We start from the raw sequence: 21919 nt of genomic DNA, 5'->3' as shown, positions 1-21919 counted from the left end.
AGCAGCACCACAGCTAAATTAGTGATAGGAGGGCTACTGATTTCCTCCACTGTCCTATAGTCTACTGATCCCAGGTATAGGCTGGTAGCTTTAGCTGGGGGTATTGTCGCCCGTTTACCTGGATGTCCGTCCGAGGCAGTCCTCCGACAGCTTTTAGGGGAGAATAAGAGAACCACGTTAAAAAGCTGGAAGTACAAAGCCTGTTGTTGTTGTTGTTAAAAAAGGTATTAAAAAGGTTAACCACCCATTCATTCGCCCATCTAGCAGATCACAATGACGAGCCACAGCATGGGCAAAGCACACACGCACAGTCACACACACACACACACGGTGCGGTGAGTGAGCAATGCCTCGCAATCACAGACAAAAAGATATCGGGTGCCGTCGTGCAGCATGCAACAAAACAAACAAAACAAAGCCACGACACGACAGACAACTTATTAAAGGAGCATTCAGTGATTTGAGTGATTTGGAAAACCACCCAGTCCGCCCCGGTAACAAAATGTGCACATGCACGCTCTACAGTGGGGGGAAGTGCAACAGGCCAACAGCATGTGCACCAAGGCCCACCCCACTCGATCATGATTGGAGGAAGGCCCCTCTCATCCTGATTGGATGAAGGCTTTGCCACCCGCCACCAAAACTGAAACTAGGGTTTTTTGACCCCAGGGGCTCACTGGGGACAGGGAGGAACTCCTTATATGGTCAGCACACTCTATAGTAGGGAGGATTATCCAGAAAAAAAGAAAAAATAAGTGATATTTAGATTAAGTCAATCACTGAATATACCTTTAACACAATTCCAAAGCAGATTTTAAACAGCCATTTCATGTAAAAAAAAAAAAAAGGCAAACAGATGGATAGATGCTCGTATAACGCACAGCACACTCACACTCGTACATTTACCCTGATAGACACAGACGGGTCCCCAGCTCATTGACAATTTAAAAAAAAATACAAATAAAAATAAAAGTTGAATTTAATATTGAATTCCAGTCAACGGGACACGTGGGGGAGATAAAAGAAAAAAAGCACATGCAAGATTTCTGAGGTGGGCATCTCTAGGAGGAAGGCTGAAAGAGAGATCATTGTGAAAGGTAACAAATTGAGTTTATCCAAGACTGTGACCTAAACGCCGACCTGTCGTAATAAAGTAATTAGGTACCAATAGAATAATCTATATCGATCCTTAATAAAACACAAACTCTAAACGTATAAGTATAATAAGTAAGTATAAGCATAATCAAAGGAATTGCCAGCTCTCACAGAAAGGTACTTTAATTTAATAGGCATGGGCAGCTAACAAAATCATCTCGTTAGCTGCCCATGCCTGACATTGCCTATTAAATAAAAGTACCTGAAGGACCCTTTCCGTGAGAGCTGGCAATTCCTTTGATTATATACTAATCTTTGTACAATTACCATTAGTTGGAGTCGTGCTCGGAATTCCCTCGTAATACCGTAAGAACAACGACTCTCTCTTCAGTCAGCCACTAGAAGGCACCACAACAGGCTCTGTTTGCAAGAACAACACAAGCCAAATTCCAATACTCGAATCTCTGCTCACTCGCTCACTCCACACACGGTCCTCCAACTTGACCCGGAAATCACTCGCATCCCCAATGTGTAATTGTCTTTTGGAGGAGCCGATACCGGAGAGAGAGAGAGAGCGAGTGAGCTCCACAACAAGCCGCTTGGAGCGAGAAACTGCGAGTGCACGTGAAGTGTTCACTTCTGCAGGTTTCGCGGAAAGTGTTGACCGACTATCCGTTTTGTTCTTGGGACGTACCGTCTCCTCCAGCTATGGGATGGAAACTACGCTGTCTGGGAGATGGGGTCTGAAGGCATGAATAATAATAATAATAATGAATGACAGTGATATCAGTCCAAACCGGCTTGGAGGCGGGATTAAGGTGCGAGTGGCGAATGCGAGTGGAGTGCGCGACCGTGGAAGTTATAGAGTATTGGAATTTGGCTTACAGGGTCTGTGGAGACCGGAGGGTTTGGTGTCTGTGGTCTAGTATTCTCTTATGAACAGTAGGAGGTTGGAACCCTTGACTTCAGGAGAGTTTGGCTGAGAGAAGGTTTGATTGGCTTAAAGTGGCACTAGGGGCGGAGGTGGGGCTGGTACCTGTGTGTTCATACGACAGTATTGGACTCGTCTGAAAAGGTGCTCATGAGCAGGGGTCTGGCTGAAGACTGGGCTGACTGGGGGACCCCCGCGCTCGACTCAACTGGCTTCTTCTGGAAGTGTGAGGGAATTAAGAGACACTAAATGACACCGTGACTCACTGACGTTACACACTTTTCACAGACACGGACAACATGGCTCTGAGGTTATACATGACGACACACACCGAGGTACACTTACAGGGCCACTTCACCCCTTCTGCAACCAGATCTTATTTTAATGACGTTTGGGAGACAAGAAACACTTTCCTGGGGGGTTTTAATGTGGGTAATATCATGTGTTTCTTCACTATTTCAAAGTGTCTGTGGGCTCCATGATGTCATGGACATGTTGTCTCAGTAAAGACAGCCCTCCCCCTATCCACAAGGAGGAGCAGTGGACCAAAGCATTATGGGAATTGTAGTCCAGGAAGGAAGTGAGCCCAGTGCCGGTGACATCATGGAGCCCATGGACACTTTGAAATACTAAAATATTAGTAGGGGAGCCTATCAATCAAATTTTGATGCCCGTGATTTTGGAATGTTAATTTTTGGAGACAGGTATATCTTGATTCTTGGGGTTACCAGAATGCCAAAAAAACATGTCTCCAATTTTTTATGTCAGGTTTAGCATGTTTAATTAGCATAATTAGCTAATAAATTGTCAAAAACAGAAATGGCAATAACTTTGCTTCTAGGTAACTTATAAAGGTGATCTAAGAGTCTGAGTCCATGTTTGTGATGTCCAGATATTCATCTGTTACCATTGTGAAGTCATACAACCTTTCCTAATTAGCATAATTTCCATACATTATGCAAAAACGAGGTGAACATCAGCAAATTGCTGCATGTTTTACTTTTAGTCAACTTTGAAAGCTTCTCACAGACTTCAAGTGTATGTTTACAACTCCAGGAATAATTATCATCCTATGAATAAATCATGCAACCTTTTGTCTATGTAATAATTATGTAATAATCACACCAAAACCAGAAATAGCTGTATTTCTTTGCTTTAAGTTAATTAATACGCATGATCTTACAGACAGTGTAAGTCTGTTTGCATGTCTAGAAAATATTAGAAGCGACCTCGCACTAAAGGGCTGGGCGAGTGCTGGTGCTTTGGAATGGGGGGTCAGATCAACATATCTGCCTGGGTCATGACAGACTGCTGGGCGAGTGCTGGTGCTTTGGCATGGGGGGTCAGATCAACATATGGAATGTATTCTGAACTGGCCATATATGGAGCGTGTCTTGAGTGTACAGGGTTTGATGAGGTCAGATCAACATATGGAATGTCAGAACAGGTCAGCTCCATATAGAGATCTAATTTAATTTTCGGGCCTGTTGCGACCTGCAGTCGCAAGAAAGAACAATATGGGAAATGGTCACAGAATTATCAGATTGTTTATTCTAATATTTACAGAAAGTTTTGAAAATTGAAGGGTCTCCATCTTCGTCGTCATCGTCAATCCCCAACAGATGTGCCTTGCTTACCACACACCTCTAATCATCTGCCCCACACATGCACATCTCAGAGCAGTTCAAATTTTAGATCGACAAGAACAATGTGATATGCACTGTGATTTCTTGCAGACACATTTGATCAGTTGGGTAATGGTGGCTGGCCCGTGGGTATCCCGTGTTGTGACTGGCACCAGTTGAGCTCCCTCAGCCTCCCATCCATATTCAGTTGCTGGTGGCATCTGTGGGTTAGGTACGTGCTGCGTCAGAACTGAGCCTTTTTGAAGCTCATACAGTAGCAACTGCAGATACCACCTCCACAGGACACCTGTTTAGACCTGGCCAACAGGTTAAATTCCCTGGAGCTGTCTGATCAGCTCCAGAGACGGCATGGAACCCTGGTAAGGCTGAAGTCCTCGTTTTACCCAGTGCCTGCACTACTGGCTCCAGCGATGATACGTTTTTTGTTCCCCACACCGGTGATGAAATAGATGTCCTTGCACAGCTGATGGTACCGTCGTATTGTAAGAACAAAGACATCAGTGTCAGGGGACTCAATGTAGAGCTGTGTTGCCCCTCTTCGGACAGCATCCAGGCTGTGCAGGATTATCCTTGTGTCAGCCTCTTCCTGTACGCTGTGGAGATGTTTTACATCGATAGAGTTTGAGTGGACAGCCTGCCTTGACGTGATTATAAAAACATTGGGTTTCACCTGGAAGTGTTGGAGGGCTTTCTTAGCAAGATAAGACAGTCAGCTCATCTTTGGTGCTGATACCTGACAAGAACTGTTTTTCTGACACTTCCCTATCGGTGTGTTGTCTTCCACATGATAAGTGGTAGGGGCCCGGGGCTTTCCACCCTGGCGTCGGTCAAATACTACATGGATCTCACTATGTTCTTTGGTCTTCCTGTCCAGTGTGGCTATGGAGTGGTCAGCTTACTGGGAACATGTCTTGATCCATGGTGGCTTTCCCATTGCCTGTACCAATGCCATTCCATCTATGACAGTTACACTCTTAGCTGGAAGGGTACAACTGTCAAAAAAGATTGAAGCATTTGTTTGCCAGCTGTACGAGCCCGGTACAAATCCTGTGGATGTTGATGAGCTCAGGTGGAGGTTATTTACAAAGAAACAATTAGAAGCCGAGAAGCTGCCACCTACACAAGCAGCATTAAATCAAGCCATTACCCATGCATATTATCAGGCAATGGTATGGGATCAGGACCACGTACCTAACCCACAGATGCCACCAGAAACTAAAAATGGATGGGAGGCTGAGGGAGATCAACTGGTGCCAGTCACAACACGGGATACCCACGGCCCAGCCACCATTACCCAACTGATAAAATGTGTCTGCAAGAAATCACAGTGCATATCACATTGTTCTTGTCGATCTCAAAATTTGAACTGCTCTGAGATGTGCATGTGTAGGGCCGATGATTAGAGGTGTGGTAATGTAAACAAGGCACATCTGTTGGGGATTGACGATGACGAAGACCCTTCAATTAAATGTGTTTTCAAAACTTTCTGTAAATATTAGAATAAAAATCATGTGATAATTCTGTGACCATTTCTCATATTGTTCTTTATTTTATGAGGGATATATATATATATATATATATATATATATATATATATATATATATATATATATATAAAGCTAATAATGGAAAGGTTGCATATCCTAGTTATGGAAAGAGAATATTTTCTAGACATGCAAACAGACTTACTGTCTGTAAGATCACATTTATTAATTAACTTAAAGCAACGAAATATAGCTATTTCTGGTTTTGGTGTGATTATTACATAATTATTACATAGACAAAAGGTTGCATGATTTATTCATAGGATGATAATTATTCCTGGAGTTGTAAACATACACATGGAGTCTGTGAGAAGCTTTCAAAGTTGACTAAAAGTAAAACATGCAGCAATTTGCTGATGTTCACCTCGTTTTTGCATAATTTATGGGAATTATGCTAATTAGGAAAGCTTGTATGACTTCACAATGGTAACAGATGCATTTCTGGACATCACAAACATGGACTCAGACTCTTAGATCACCTTTATAAGTTACCTAGAAGCAAAGTTATTGCCATTTCCGTTTTTGACAATTTATTAGCTAATTATGCTAATTAAACATGCTAAACCTGACATAAAAAATTGGAGACATGTTTTTTTGGCATTCTGTTAACCCCAAGAATCAAGATATACCTGTCTCCAAAAATTAACATTCCAAAATCACGGAAAGTGATAGGCTCCCCTACTATATCTAAAAACACAGATATAACCCACGTAAAAACCCCCAGGAAGAAAGTGTTTCTTGTCTCCCAAACATCATTAGAATAAGCAAAAGGGGGTGAAGTGGTCATTTAAACACCAGGCGAACAGTGAAACTCACATACAGCTTTTCATCAACAGTAGCGTCTTCCAGTGGCGTTGTTAAGGAGGTCAGAGATAAATAGAACATGAAGCTGGTTTGACAAAAACACATACTATTCACAAAGTGCTAATAATAATAATAATAATAATAATAGGAATGTAGGCCAGTTTTCCACTACACGACACGCATGTGCAATTCTTTCCAACATCTACAGTATGTTGAAAATCAGACACACGTACTAGTACACACACGTACGCACGCATGCACGCACGCACACACACACACACACACACAGCCGTGAGCCGCTGAGGTTGTGGTGGGGGGGTCCTGGGGATGCGGTATAGTTGGCTGAGGAGGTCTCATGCAGATCAAAGATGTTGTGCTTTGCGTGCTACATTCATCGGTGTGGACATGCAGAGGCAGTGGGCATTTGAGCAGCACAGGCAGCTTAAAGGGTGAAGGTGGCTGGGAGTGGAGGGCACAGACTTACTTGGGGGGGAGGGGGGGGCACATAAGGCTAAATCAGTGGTTCCCAAAGTGGGGTCCGGGGACCCTCCCAGGGGGTCCTTGAGGGAGTTCCAGGGGGTCCCCAGCTAAATGATAGTTTGGGACCAAATGGACCTTTATGGGGTCTGTAACTCAGAGAGTGTACAAATGGTTCCATTTGTACACTCCCAGAGTTAAATTAACAGTGGTTTTACAATATAAATTAGGGGTCCCAGAGATAGAAATGCCATTAAATGGGGGGGTCCGTAGCCTAATGCGTGTCAAACTGGGGGTCCTTGAAATTAAACGGATTGAGAATCTCTGCTAGAGCCGTAAAAATCGTCTCTTATGGGAGGTCCCTGTCGTATCTTGTCTAATGGGGGTCTGCAGGCTCATTAGTGTACATTTGGGGGTCCTTGACATGAAAAGGTTTGGGAACCACTGGACATTTTTATGGGTCACCTTAGTTTTTGTTTCCTACATTTGGTTTTTAAATATTATAATTATTTAAAAACATTAAAAAAAAAAAAGAAGCTAAACTTGTTTTCATGGATTAATATACAAAATCCAATGATTTTGTTCATGAAGAAAAAAAAAGAAAGAAAAAAATTCACTCATTTACTCCATAATATCCCAGGAAAAAACAGATTGTACCTCTCTAATCAACTACTTTTTTTTTTCTCAAGTTAAACAGAGGCCAGTAGGACAGGAAAGAGACAGGAGGGAGAATGTGCAAGGAAACCAAACAGACATGGCGACACATGAAGGTTAAGGGGCAGGCAGAAAGAGAAGAAGAGAAGAGGAGAGAGACCTCAGTCACTCCAGGAGAAGCTGTGAGTGCTGGCTGTCTGGGACAGCATGAAGATAGTGGACGGGCCCGAGGAGGGAAGGCGATGATGCTTCATCTATGGCCCCAGAACGAGGTCCGAGGAGGGGGTGCGGCAGGGAAGGGAGAAAGGCAATAAGAGGGTGAGACAGAGGGAGGAGGAAGAGGGTCTTAGTGAGCACGGAAAAGGCAAGAATCCATAGTTAAGGAGCAGAGTTTGGAAGCGTATAGAAGGAAAATAGGCAAAGGTATAAGGTTGAAGAAGTTAAGTCATTTTTGGTTAAAATGATGCATGAAAGGTTATACTCTCCGAGATCCAAAAATAAAGTTCTGTTTAATCCGCATACAGGAAAAAACCCCCGCTGATGAAAATATCAAACCCACTCAGTGAGTAAGTGTGTAAATTTGGCCTATTTCCTGCACAAAATGTAATTAATAGCCCCCCCCCACCCCGCCCCTCAATCTAATGTCTCTAGCTACAAGGTCACGCTTCTATAATCGACATGACATGAGCCGTGGGGACGATGGGATCCGTTCAAAATGGAGAGCCCAAGCGGAACTCATTTGCCTCCCGTGGGGAGCTAAGTGGAATGACTGATATTCAGTCCAAGGAAGAAGAGTTTTGCGACAGGTCTTAAAGGAGAATTCCATGCTAGAAGGCTTTCTTACCTTTATTTGTAGTCGTTACGTCCCCACCAAAGAGGTCCACGTGTTATTTTGTGCAAAAGCGCATTATTGGCTATTTCCCCTACCATAAGCCCTCAATGAATTGCATTGAATTGCATTGAATTGAATGGGGCATTGGGGTGTTGTGCTAATTTGCTTATTTCCATCGCTCAAAAATCTATATTTTTTGTATATATCCTCTCTTCATAATGTAAATAGTGTCCCGAGCGGCACACTTTACTACTTATTTTGATGGAAATAAGCGAATTAGTACAACAACCCAACCCCCATTGAGGGGCTTATATTAGGGGAAATAGCCAATAATGCACTTTTGCACAAAATAACACCTGGACCTCTTTGGTGGGGACGTAACAACTACAAATAAAGGTAAGAATGCCTTCTAGCATGGAATTCTCCTTCAAGGCCTGCTATTGACACAGATGAGTTGCATCTGAAATGATGAAGTGTGCAAAACAAATAGCCGATTCCAACAGACAAAAAAAAATAACGCATTAAACACATTTCAACCTGTAGAGTAAAAGGCATCTATCACAGCAAAACTTAAAGCGATGAAATCGTCACGCTCATTTGGCCATGTGTATTGTGTGTGCGCCAGTGTTGACAAGTCTTATTTACCGCACCGCGTTTTTTTTTTTTTTTACCCATTTTGGGCGGGAACCCCTTTGTGTTTCAAGCATTATGTTATACTTTAGCTTTTGAAAAATAGCAGATCTACAAGCTCATAGCGCGGCACCGAGTGCCGCGCTACGAGCTTGTAGGTCTGCTATTTTTTTAAAATGGTGAAAATGTGGCGCAAATCTTTGAATATATATTCTTTCAGAGCGAACGTTTTTAACTCAAATCTTTGCTTCTGGGGGGGGGGGGGGGGGGGGGGGGGCAGGTCTGCTATTTTTTTTAAATCGTGAAAATATTTATTTCAGAAAACTGGAGGATTTAGAAGATTTTATTTTTATTTTGACGTCAGGACAAAATGGGTTAAAAAAAACGCGGTGGTGTCTTTGGCAAATCAAACAAGACAACATTTCTTTGATGTACAGTAAATATAATATAGTTGGCCATAGGTTTGTGGAGGAGGGTGAATCACATTGACTGTCAGAATCGGTCTTTAAAAAAGTTATTCTAAATCCTCCAGTTTTCTGAAATAAATATTTTCACGATTTTTCAAAAATAGCAGACCTACAAGCTCGTAGCGCGCCACTCGGTGGCGCGCTATGAGCTTGTAGATCTGCTATTTTTCAATAGCTAAATTATAACATAATGTTTAAAACACTAAAAGGGGTTCCCGCCCAAAGTGGGTTAAGCCTCTGGCTCAAGTATGCGTGTAATGTTATAATGAATAACCCAAACATTAATGAATGAATGTAATTACATGGTAATTCTAATGATATATATGCATATAATACTTCTTTTTTTATTAGGATATAATGACCCTATATTTGGGCTTATGTTTTATGTAAAAAAACAAAACCCCCCCCTTTTTTTTTTTAATAAATATTTGTATATTTAAAAACTGTGTACATTGGTGACTATAACTATAATCTACCTGATCTTGAGGCCTACAAAATCGGGGGAAAAAAACCCATTTTTAAATTTTTATCAACTAGTACCAACAAGGTCGACTAGTGGATTTACTAGTCGACTAGTTGCTTAATGCCCTAGCGTGTGTGTGTGTGTATCAATATAAGGATGATTATTTGTGTGTGTGTGTGTATCAATATGTGTGTGTGTGTGTGTGTGTGTGTGTGTGTGTGTGCGTGCGTGCGTGCGTGTCAGGCCTACCTGGCGTTGGGGCTTGCGCAGCACAGACAGCAGGATGTCGGGCAGCAGGCTGAGCATAATGAGCAGGATGATAACCAGCCACGCCGACACGGAGCTCAGCATGTTGGCGAACACAAAGTACAGACGCTGCTGCCTCAGGAAGGGCCTGCACGGGGGGGACGAGGGGGGGGGGGAGGGAGGGGGGTTCATTTGGTCCAGTGTTGTTTTTGGCAGCAAATTTCTATTTTAGTTTTTTTTAATCCTAGTCTCTTCAATAGTTTTCATTTAGTCACATTTTAGTCACCTGGAATGCTTTAGTGTTTAGTCTAGTTTTAGTCAGCTAAATATCTACAGTTGGTCTATTTTCAGCATGCAACCAATTGTAAAATGACTTATACTGGATCTCTTGTCCACTAGTCCCTTCCTAACATTTTAGTTTAGTTTTTATTTGTTTATTTGACAAAATCAACAGTATATTTAGTCATAGTTTTAGTCGTCATGGCTTAGTTTTTATTTCGTTTTTATGTAGTTTTTGTCAGTGAAAAAAGGTAGTCGATTTTTCGTAATAGTATTAGTCGACGAAAACACTGATTTGGTCCACTAAAAGAAGGAAGAAAAATGTTCGTCGAAAACTACATACAAACCAAATAAAAACACAAAGTTATGTTGACTAAAAACTAAAGGCCGATTCATGCTCCAGTTTTTGGGCGATAAGGTGACCACCGAAAACAACAACATGAAGTCACTGAGCCGCGGTGGTGAAGCGCTTCACCGCTCACCCCAAACACATCTCTCTGTTTTTGGTTTCGGTGGTCACCTTATCAACCATAACTGGAGACTAAAATAAGACTAAATATTGACAGTTTCGTCAACAATTAAAAACATCCAAGGCCTGACCCAAAATATGTTTTTTTGTTGACAAAAACAACAAACCCATTTAGTCGACTAAAATCGTATGATATTTAGTCGACTAAAACAAGAATAAAATTAAAACACTATGCAATTCCTCCCCATTAGACTGGTCATTTAATAATATGTGTGGTCACTCATTGAGGTGCGTCATCATCATGTCCTCACCATATGATTCCTCCCCAGAAGAAGCTGAAGAAAACGTAGAAGGCCAGCGAGCCCCAGATGACAAAGTGGTTGAGCCACGTCCAGTGCCTGGTGTCCAGCGCCAGCTGCAGTGGGACATTAATCACAACATGTCAAACATTCCACCACGGAACCCACTCTCCAGTTAATTCATGTTTCGTTTGGCTCGCTGAAGGAGGAGGAGGAGGAAGATGAGCCGGTGACAGTCAGGCCAACAAAAAAAAAAGATTTACTTAACCACAACATTCCACTAATGACACACACAGACAGGACTTAGGATGAGAGGATCTAGGTAAACAGCAGCGGAACGTCAGTCAAGACGGTTTACCTTCAGCGTGACGGTGAACACGAGGACAGTGAAGACGATTGTTCCATAGGACCAGTTCCCAAACACCTAGGAATTGAACAAGACAAACGGTTGTTTAATTAACATGAGTTCAGTGTGCTTAAAAAAAAAAGGGCCACGCTAACCTGAATATCGCTCCGTCCATCGTGAGGAGGTAATGAAAGAATCTAAAATCAAAAACTTCCCAATGTGTTGTGTGACTTGAGAACGTTGGGAGCCCCCACATTACAGCCTATATGCATGGATTCCCAATCTGTTGTTTGTAAAACAGTACGCAAATCTGGAAGATTGAAGATGTATTCTATTGCCACTTCAAAAGCGCTTTAGGCCTGGGCTACACCTACAGTATATGGATCTTTTTCAAAACGGATATTTTCGTCCTGCCCATACGACAAAGATATCTGTCCACACACAAACGCAGAAACGCATTGAACACAGGAGAAAATCACTGCAGTAGCAGGTTTCAATTGTAGGCTATATCATATTTGATTTTATATTTACACTTATGAGGTGAAAAAAACAAATACATATGCTTATCATATATATTTGAATGAAGGAATAAGTAGGCTACCGCATTTTAAAAGCCACCTAAATTGTGAGGGAAGTGGAACATGTTTCTTGCGTTGTCTCTCAGCATGTCACGCTACTCTATGTGCGTAAATCTCCAAATCCCGACACCCGACCTTCTCTCTCCATTATAAAAAAATATTCATCCGTTTCCAAAAACCTCCGTTTGAGTGGCCAGAAACGCCGTTTGCGTGTGGCTGAAAGGCCCAAATGCACCAAAAAATAATTGCGTTTTGAAAAAGATCCATATAGGTGTAGCCCAGGCCTTATCTTAAACCCACTAATAACCGTGAATAGGCTATCTACAAGCTCACAACGTGTAGATGGCCTATTTCCGGTGCGTGCCTTGCTTCCATAGACGACACGCTGCCTTCTATGAAATCCAAATGACTAAGAACTTTAACACATTCTGGGCGGGAACCCCTTCTGGTATTTCAAGCATTATGTTATACTTATAGCTATTGGAAAAAATTGCAGATCTACAAGCTCGTAGCGCGACACTGAGTGCCGCGCTACGAGCTTGTAGATCTGCTATTCTTTGAAAATTTGTGAAAATGTGGCTCAACTTTGGAGGGGGGGGGGGGGGGGGGTGGAACAACATATTTTTAGATGGGGGTCCGTGGCCAAATTCAGATAATTCTGAGGGTCCTCGACATGAAAAAGGTTGAGAACAACAGACATAGAAATATAGGGTTTTTCAGAAAACTGTCAGGATTTAGAAGACATTTTGTAGAATGGTCCTCAGGTCTAAATGGGTAAATCCATCAGCTTTGTGTCAGCCAGGGGGTGGTGGGGTTGAACCAACCTGGCCGTTGTCCTGCAAGGCTGCGTTGCTGAACAGGAATCGGACGCCGAAGAAGAAGAGCAGGCCCTGGAAGACTCCCAGCAGAGTCCAGTAGAAGAACGGGCCCCAGCGCAGCATGGCATTCTTGGCAATCTCCCTGAGACACACACAACGATAAAAAGGTTGGCACATTGACCAGTGTTGTTTTCGTCGACTAAAACTATGACAAAAAAATAGTTTGTCGCCTACCTTTTTCCACTGAGGAAAAATAAATGGAAACTTTCTCCTTTTTGTCAGGTGAAACCTGACTAATGATCGCTCATGAAAACTAGACGACATCGTCATAGTCTAGCCCTAGTCATACTGACGGCCTGGCCTGATTGGCTGCCTCGTCGGCCTCCTCTGGCCAATGGCACAGCAGCATGCCAACCATAGATATTAAAACATATAGATGCCTCATTGGCCGCTGCAATTCATTGGAGCGACGTGTCTCCAATGATGGCAGGAAGTCAAGCGGAAGTGCAGTGATGAAGGCTTTTTTTAAATCATTTTTTTACAAATCTTTATAACACATGCCAATACATTACAATACAACACAAGACAAACACAAACAACAACGGTAATTAATACAACAATACAACATCAGAGCCAGGGGGGGGATTACTAACAGAAAACATTAAAGAGTGAACACAAAGCAACAGTCCTCCGCAGCTTTCTTATTTAGAAGGCATTTGCTGAAGGCACGCTGCGTCGCTGCCCATGTGACGTCACTCATGCGACTCCTCCGTGTCTCTCGCTGTCACTCAAGTGACTACTGGCCAATCACAGCGCGTCTTTTCCGGGACTTATGTTACGCACGCGGAAGCTTGACAAGTATATTACTGTATATGCCCACTAAACTTGAGGTTTACGGGCAAATCTAGTGCCCATGATTGCCCGTTAACTCCTCTTTTCATGCAGTGCAACGGCATGCCAACAGCATCCATGCACACACACAAACAGAATCACTCACAACATCTTTTATTCGGTCGGGTCCGTCGCAACGAGTGGACAGTTTGAAAATGCGGGTCCTACATGCGTTAAGCCATTAACGTTGGTCCGGCTGGTTTCCTTTTGTCCAACGCAATTACGTGAAACAGCATGGCTGTGCCTGCAGTAAGCACTAGGCAGTAGGCTGCCTACTAACCAAAAACAAACACATTGTACTTTTGTGTCACACATGGAAAGCGACTGAACAACACCATAGATATAATAGAGACAGTTTCCCTGTGCTGCTGTGCACAGCGAAGAGGATGCACAACTCCAGGTGCGACCTACAAAACTGACTGAAGCTGATCATTCACAGCTGTAACTATGTATACATCTCCAGAAGAGTCCTGCAGTCCCGCAATGAAGGAGAGACAGTCTTCGTCTCTCACTCTAGTCCACTTCTCTACAATGCCATTCTAGCCGCATTACAATCACTATGTGATCATTCCTTGTTTCTTTCCACACAGGCCAGTTTGGAACAAATACAAGGCTTTGCTATGGCGTGGGAAAGCCTGGTCCTTTTTGTTTTAAACATACATTTTATCTTCCGAGCGTCCCTGGCACAAAACATTTTCAAAATGAGGGTTCCTCCGCAAAACATTTAAAAGGGGTTGAGAACGGAGGCATCATTCAGTATGGCAAAAAACGGGGACAACGGTCATTCCCAAGTGTACCTGTAGAGGGTAGCGTTGCTCAGCAGCACCTCCATGCTGATGTGCTGCTCCAGCAGACTGTAGGCCAGGATGGGCATGGAGGTGAAGCAGATGTTGTACATCGTCAGATAGGCCGCGTCATACAGGGGCTGGGGGGGGGGGGGGGGGGGGGGGGGAGGAGGGAAGGAAGGAAGGAAGGAGGCAGGAGGGCTGGGGATTAATATATTGGAGAGGACAAGACTTGGGCAAACACACACACACACACTTTTGGATCTACACCTACAGTGCATGCATGAACACGGTCACACAAACTAATTTATTTTTGCGCGCACACACCCACACACACACACACACAGCAGCCATTCCAGGGTCAGAGAGAGGGCAGGTCAACCGGAGGGGAAACATGTGCAGGAGGGGAACACAGTCTTCCATGGAGAGAGAGAGAGAGCACCTTGACGACATTACTCACTTGCTGCGAATAGCCACAGAAGAACTGGTACAAGAACTGAGGTAAGATGAAGCAAAGGTTCTGCAAAAGGAGACAAGACAAGAGGCTTGGATTTACATAGGCATCACTTGGCCTCGCTCGGGCATGATTTGTGACAGTTTTTTGGTGGAGATGAAACGCCATAGTTGAATCAAATCATGGACTGTACTGTATATAGCGGTGGTTCCCAAACGTTTAAGCTCAAGATAAATGAGACGTTTGATGACCGGGTTACAAAAACTGGTTAAAAATAGCAGACTACACGCCGCTTCGTGACACCTCGCAGAGCTTGTAGATCTGCTAATTGCACTACTTCTTAAACTTAAAAAAAAACAATACATTATATTAACCCATTTTGGGCGGGAACCCCTTTTGGTGTTAGAATTATGTTATGCTTTAGCTATTCAAAAATAGCAGATCTACAAGCTCATAGCGTGCCACCGAGTGGTGCGCTACGAGCTTGTAGGTCTGCTATTTTTGAAAAATCGAAGAACGACGGACATAGAAACATAGCTTTTTCAGAAAACTGTCATTTTCAAACAGACATTTTTAGAATCTGATCTCAGGTCTAAATGGGTGAATGGAAATGACAGACAGAGCGTCCTACCTTGTAAAAGAAGTACTGCACAAGATGGGCGATGCGGACGTAGTACAGGTGCCCGTGGGCCAGTAAGAGCTTCTTGAGGTGTTTCAATTTGGGGATAGCATAGTCGCTGTTCCTCACTGCCTGACGGCCCTCTTTGCCCTTTATACCTGGAATGATACTCACAGCATTAACAAAAAAAAAAGTTTCTTCAATTAGGGACAGCACGTTTGGAAAAAATCCCTTGAAGTGAGCTCTGGCACGCTGCAGGATTCTTACCGATGCCAACATGCGCCTCCAAGATCATGCTGACATCGTTTGCTCCGTCCCCCACGGAGAGTGTAATGGGTGAGCCTTTGGAGTTCTTCACCATCTTCACAATCTAAGGACGGAGGCCATATGAAGATTATACAACCACTTACACTCCCCTACACTCTACACTTACTTATGTAATCTCTTGTAAATCTGCTATGATGGTTCATGTGGATAATGAAAGTAATAATTCTGTGGCGGCAGTGTTCATTTTGTTAAGACTGAAAACATTTTGATATTTCGTCGACTGAGACGAAATATCATGAGCGCGGTCCCGTGAATTTGTTGCGCGCGTGCGTAAAACCATAACTGAAATTAAATATTAATGATTTTACACTTGCTGAAAATAGCCGATCTACAAGCTCGCGACACGTTGCTTGCTTGTTGTAAATGACTCATACTGGATCTCTTGTCCACTAGTCCCTTCCTAACGTTTTAGTCTAGTTTTTTATTTGTTGACGAAATTGTCCAGTGTATTTAGTCTTAGTCATCATAGCTTAGTTTTCATTTACCGGTAGTTTCCATTTAGTTTTCAGTCAGTGAAAAAAATAACGTTGAGCGGTGGTGAGTAAAAACAGAGAGAAGGGCTTGGACGGTGGTGGTGGTTTGCTCTTCACCACGGCTCTGTGACGTCATGTTGTAGTTTCGGTGGTCACCTCAAATCCAGACTATGTCTATGAATAACGCTTTATAGTCGACAAAATCAACACTGCCCCCCGGTGTGGTGGTGGTGGTGTAATATGTGATGGGATGACCGTCCGTCCATCCGGTCAGCAGGTGGTGCTGTGATCTGTACCTGGGCCTTCTGCAGCGGCGCCATGCGACAGCAGAGCACGGCGGTGCAGTTCTGACAGATCTGCAGGAACAGGCTCTTGTAGCGGCTGGAGTTGGCGTCGGACGACGAGTTGAGCACCATGGAGAGCGTGGCTCCGTCTATGATGAAGCCGTAGTCCTGGTTGGCCTTGCACCAGCTCCTGAAACACAAAACACACACATACCTCTAATTAATTAAAGGGAAACTTCACCCTTTATGCAAAAAAATATATGTTAATGACGTTTAGAAGATTTAGAACACTTTCCTGGGGGTCTTTATGTTTGTAATATGTGGTTTTAGATATTTTAGATTTTTAGCAGTGAGCCCAGTGTCTCTGATGTCATGGACACTGGGCTCACTTACTTCCTGGACTACATGTTGTCTCAGTAAGACAGCCCTCCCCCTATCCACAAGGAGGAGCAGTGCACCAAATAATTATGGGAATTGTAGTCCAGGAAGGAAGTGAGCCCAGTGTCGATGACATCAGAGACACTGGACTCAATGCTAAAATCTAAAATATCTAAAACCACAAATTACACACAAATACCCCCAGGAAAGTGTTCTAAATCTTCTAAACGTCTTTAACATATATGTTTTTGCAAAAAGGGTGAAGTGTCCCTTTAAGTATTGAGTTCACCAGTTCCCTCCTCCAGCCTGCATCTGGGATCTCCTCAAGCTGAAACGATGAACCCGGAAGCAGCGGGACAAACATTTGATATCTCCATAATCATTTCGAGTTGTAGTCTTGTTAGGTTGTGTTTACGTTGCGCTGTGGCACAGTTGATCCCGCCTCTAGCGGCCCCATATCGCTCCGGCCAGAATTGGACCGGAGCACATCATCTCTGCCTGAGAGTTCCCAGACTCTCCCTGCTGGCAGAATACAAATGTTGGCCAGCAGGGGGAGTGGTTTCACCAGGCTACTAATGAATGCCACTGCAAAATACACCACATACAGTACAGTGTACGTGACATCTGAATTCTGCCATCCACATTTTGGGGCAAACACCGTCTTTTAAAGTGACCGTGTATGCTGGCACTGGGGAACTGGGGTTTATGCTAACAGCTAGCGGTAGAGATAGAGTTAAATCGTCAATCGCCCGTGGTTGTAGCCCCCCTTCGCACCCATTGGTTGCCGTTTCGTGGTTGGACAAAAATGTTATTTCAATGGTAGTGGATCTACCATTGAAATAACATGTTTTTTTTCCCAGTTGCTTCATATTGATATTCCGTGCATTAAATTCTTATTTTAAACTTGGTGTCAGTAAAAAAGGAACATCACAGGTGCAGCATGGTGACTACTGGGCATATCATGTTTGTTTTTAGTTTTTTTTTTCCAAATTCAAAGTTTTAGCAAATTCAACATAAACAAGGCGGAACGAGGGCGGAACCAAGGCAGAGGGACCAATCAGAAGGCCGACAAAGGGTGAATTGATCATCAACTTAACCCATTTTGGGCGGGAACCCCTTTTGGTGTTTCAAGCATTATGTTATACTTTAGCTATTGAAAAATAGCAGATCTACAAGCTCATAGCGCGCCACCGAGTGGCGCGCTACGAGCTTGTAGGTCTGCTATTTTTGAAAAATCGTAAAAATGTGGCAGAAATCTTTGAATATATATTATTTCAAAGTGAATGTTTTTAACTCGGGTCCAAATGGATTAAAAGCCTTTGTAACGGTGACAAGACTGACCTGGTGGCGCCTCCTTTGGCGGGCGGCACGTCCGTCACGGCCTTCTTGTAGTAGTCGAGCAGCAGCTCGTGCAGGCGCTCCTCGCGCTTCCTGCTGCCGTCCTCCAGCGTGCGCACCGTCAGCTCCAGCAGCTCCGTGCTCCGCTGGAAGAGGCGGCAGGCGTAGCACGTGGACTTGGCCGTCTCCATCTTGTCCCCCGTCAGCACCCACACCTTCATGCCGGCGCCCTGCAGCGCCTCCATGGTCTCAGCCGCCTCCTCCTGGAGCCTGACACACAGATGCCATTTTCAATATTTTTAACTGGGTTTTAAGCAAATTTAGACCCGAGCTAGATTCTACAAAATGTCTTCTAAATACTGACAGTTTTCTGAAAAACCCTATGTTTCCATGTCAGTCGTTCGCAAACATTTTCATGTCAAGGACCTCCAGAAATATGTAATTGGCCGCCGAGCCCCATCTGAAAATATGTTGTTCCAGTTCCCCCCCCCCCCCCCCAGAAGCAAAGATAAAAACGTTCGCTCTGAAAGAATATTCAAAGATTTGAGCCACATTTTCATGATTTTTCAAAAATAGCAGATCTACAAGCTCGTAGCGCTATGAGCTTGTAGATCTGCTATTTTTGAAGAAAAAAGGAATAAATGGAAAAAAGTTGGAAAAAATTCTTTAATGTAATTAACCAGTTATTCACCCTTTACAGACAGAGAGACAAAAACAACAGCCAAACATCAGAGAAAAGGGAAGGCCGTATTTTTTGTTGTTGCTTATCTGTAGATTAGACCACCAATCACAGCTTTCTAAGGGTCCATGAGCTAGTGCACTGGTATCTAAACACAGGTTGATAATATGATAACTTGTAGATATGTTAAGTTTGTGGTAGGAAACCACCAGCGAGGTGCAGTTCTGTTGTTGATAGCCCGACGCCTATCAAAATAGGCGTCGGGCTTATGAATGATGTCGTGGAGCTGTGCATCTCGGCGCCGTGAGCCGTAAAAGAGACTTACTGCCTGCCCAGTGAAGCGGGACAGAAACATCTATCTGCTGCTCCAAATTCCATGTTATTACAATACTTCAAATGACCACGGATGGGACTTATGGGCTGGGACTTTAAAAAGGGGAATACTATTCGTTTTCAACCTTCAACAATGTCATTACAGTACCTTTGAGTTGTTAGTGTGGACAGGAGAAAAATGTTACACTCCATCGCTCTAAATGGGAAAATCAATTGGGGATCACGTGATCAGTGACTTACGGCCGATGTTCTCTCTAAGCCGCCCTTCTAGGCAGTCTCATAGACTTGAAGGGGAAATATAAAATGAAGACTTGTTTGAGCCAATTCAGTTATAAGTGCCATGTCTTGTGAAACACCAGAGTAAACTACTAAAGGTGTGCTCAGAGATCAGATATCTATTCGATCCGATCTCAGCGCTTAGGTAAAAAGTGGATGCAAAGATACGACTTGGCGCAACGAGGGGCGCAAACCAAAGCATTTTGTAACTTCAGAATCTTCGCTTCAATGAAAGAGTGAGTTGGAGACAGTGAGAAGCAAAAGTGAATGAGTGAGCAAGAGAGTGAGCGAGAGAGAGAGAAAGAGAGAGAGAGGCGTTATCATGGACGTTATGGCACACCTGTCCTCCACGGCCGTAGCTCCTATGAGACTCATGCCCGTCTCCACCTGGTTGTAAACAGCCATGAGCATGGCCTCTCGGTCCTGCAGAGCCAGCCTGGCTTCCCTCAGCCCTGCGTCTGCCTGGGAGTACTCCTCTGCACTGAGCGACTTGTAGGCCACGCACAGCGTCCGGTAGCCCTCCTGACGCATGGAAGAAATGAAAAACAAACAAACAAATAAGAGCCTCGTCAGGGTCACCATCTAAATTATATGTTTTTGGGCTTGTTGTGGACTCTCCCACCCACCATCTGAAAATGTTGTGCCACGGGACGTCCCCAGAAGAGAAGAGATTTGTGTTTAAAAAACAATCTAAAATGTTTAAGATGCATAAGATAAGATGCACAAGCTCACAGCACGCTGCGCTAAAATGATTGTGACACTATTTTTAACTAGTAATAACCCTCCAAGGACCCCTGGGTTGAATGAATGAATGAATGTCTTTATTGCAGACTCATGGTCGACAGAAAAAGACATAGATCAGTGCTTCTCAAATACAACTTGTTGTATGTTATCCTATTAATCCTATTAATAATTAAAGAACCGCTGTCTGTCTGTCTGTCTGTCAGTCAGTCTGTCAGTCCCTTCCCTAGCATAGAGCAAGACAGCTCTCGCCTAGAGCGCCTCCTCACAACACCACAACACACGGACAGGGTCATGGAACCTAGCGCCGTGCAGCCCTGTCCTCCAACCTCAATCTGGCCTGCATTACACACGCCAAACATTCTAACAATCATCTTAATTACATTAATTTGCGTTAAAAAAAAAATACAACTCCCCGCAAATCACATGTCACCAGTGTCACCAGCGAAATGCATTTTGGGACGGACACGGACATTAATACTGAGACACTTTTCCGCGTAACAGACACACTGGGAAAATGATACTACTAGCTACTCTTGCGTCAGTCCACAGAACTTCTTTGGGGAAGCATCGCGGCCAATGCGGGGGTTGCGTGGCACAGGCACCTGCAAGCCAGTTCTGACAGTTGGACAGGGGCATGTTAACGTGAACACAACTTCACAGTACACTGTGGAGGACTTTTGTATCGCTGTGTGCGTGCGTGCGCGCCACAACACATAATAATAATTAATAACCCATAACCCATCCGTTACCATATATTCAGAACGGGTAAGGACTAGTTCTAACTAACTTAAACTAACATTAACTAGAATGGCATGACCAGTGGTGTGCACAGATAGACACGATGTGGTGCTAGAGCACATGCCCTTTGCCCTCTGGACAGCAATGTGCCCTTTTTATTATTATTTATTTTTTGTATAGTGTACAGTACACTGTACAGTATGTGGACCATGGTGACCATTGATCAATTCTTGATAAAAAAAGAGCTTCTAATATATTATTTATGCCGCAAAATCTATAAATCTCACACCATTAACCCATTTTGGGCGGGAACCCCTTTTGGTGTTAGCATTATGTTATGATTTAGCTATTGAAAAATAGCAGATCTACAAGCTCATAGCGTGCCGTATTTTTGAAAAATCGTGAAAATGTGGCGCAAATCTTTCAATATATATTCTTTCAGAGCTAATGTTTTTAACTCAAATCTTTGCTTCTGTGGGGGGTCCCTGGAACATATTTTCAGATGGGGGTCGATGGCCAAATACAGATAATTCTGGGGCTCCTTGACCAGAAATAGTTTGCGAAACACTGACATAATGATAGAAACAAAGGTTTTTCTGAAAACTGTCAGGATTTAGAAGACATTTGTGACTAGATTTGATCGAAGGACTGCCATTGGATTTTTTTGAATTCTCGTTTTTTCATGTCATATGAAAGCAGGGAATCATAGCTTCAAATTGACATATTGGTTGTTCAGTTTGACCCACCAGTTTTGGAGATATGGCTTATAGAAAGATGTCTTGCAGGAGTAGTGGAAACCAAGCAGAGAAAATGGACTTCTAAGCTTTAGTTCAGTGATCTGTGACTTTAGGGGGCACTGTTTTCCCTTCATTTCTCCATTAGTCAACCAGCAGTGTTGCCATGTCTGCTTATTATAATTAGTTGGCCTTGTTTCTAAAGAAAGATAATGCATAGGCCTACTGTACCAATTTTATAATAATTTATAACCTGTTAATAAAAATGTATTTGACAAAAATAAAGTG

The 21919-nt window shown here is 43.4% G+C and overlaps 1 protein-coding gene across 4 annotated transcripts in view; it reads right to left on the bottom strand.

The window, feature by feature from the left end:
* atp11c (ATPase phospholipid transporting 11C (ATP11C blood group)) overlaps positions 1-21919 on the bottom strand; it is a 123626-nt gene that overhangs the window by 6700 nt on the left and 95007 nt on the right. Inside the window, exons 18-30 of one of the 4 annotated variants that reach the window (XM_079503694.1) lie at positions 19756-19937; positions 18131-18397; positions 16424-16601; positions 15595-15697; positions 15340-15485; positions 14715-14774; positions 14267-14394; positions 12585-12720; positions 11195-11260; positions 10849-10952; positions 9793-9937; positions 2132-2244; positions 119-150 (exon numbers count right to left, since the gene is read on the bottom strand). In XM_079503694.1, the coding sequence (XP_079359820.1) occupies positions 2140-2244; positions 9793-9937; positions 10849-10952; positions 11195-11260; positions 12585-12720; positions 14267-14394; positions 14715-14774; positions 15340-15485; positions 15595-15697; positions 16424-16601; positions 18131-18397; positions 19756-19937 (1620 nt within the window). In that variant the 3' untranslated portion in view covers positions 119-150; positions 2132-2139. The remainder of the gene's footprint in view (positions 1-118; positions 151-2131; positions 2245-9792; positions 9938-10848; positions 10953-11194; positions 11261-12584; positions 12721-14266; positions 14395-14714; positions 14775-15339; positions 15486-15594; positions 15698-16423; positions 16602-18130; positions 18398-19755; positions 19938-21919) is intronic. The other 3 variants (XM_079503695.1, XM_079503696.1, XM_079503697.1) reach the window with 3 other exon arrangements.

Source organism: Electrona antarctica, assembly GCF_951216825.1.
Source record: "Electrona antarctica genome assembly, chromosome: 1".
In the NCBI taxonomy this organism is placed as follows: Eukaryota; Metazoa; Chordata; class Actinopteri; order Myctophiformes; family Myctophidae; genus Electrona; species Electrona antarctica.
Note: the sequence above shows the minus strand (reverse complement) of the source record. Positions and strands in the feature narration are given on the sequence as shown.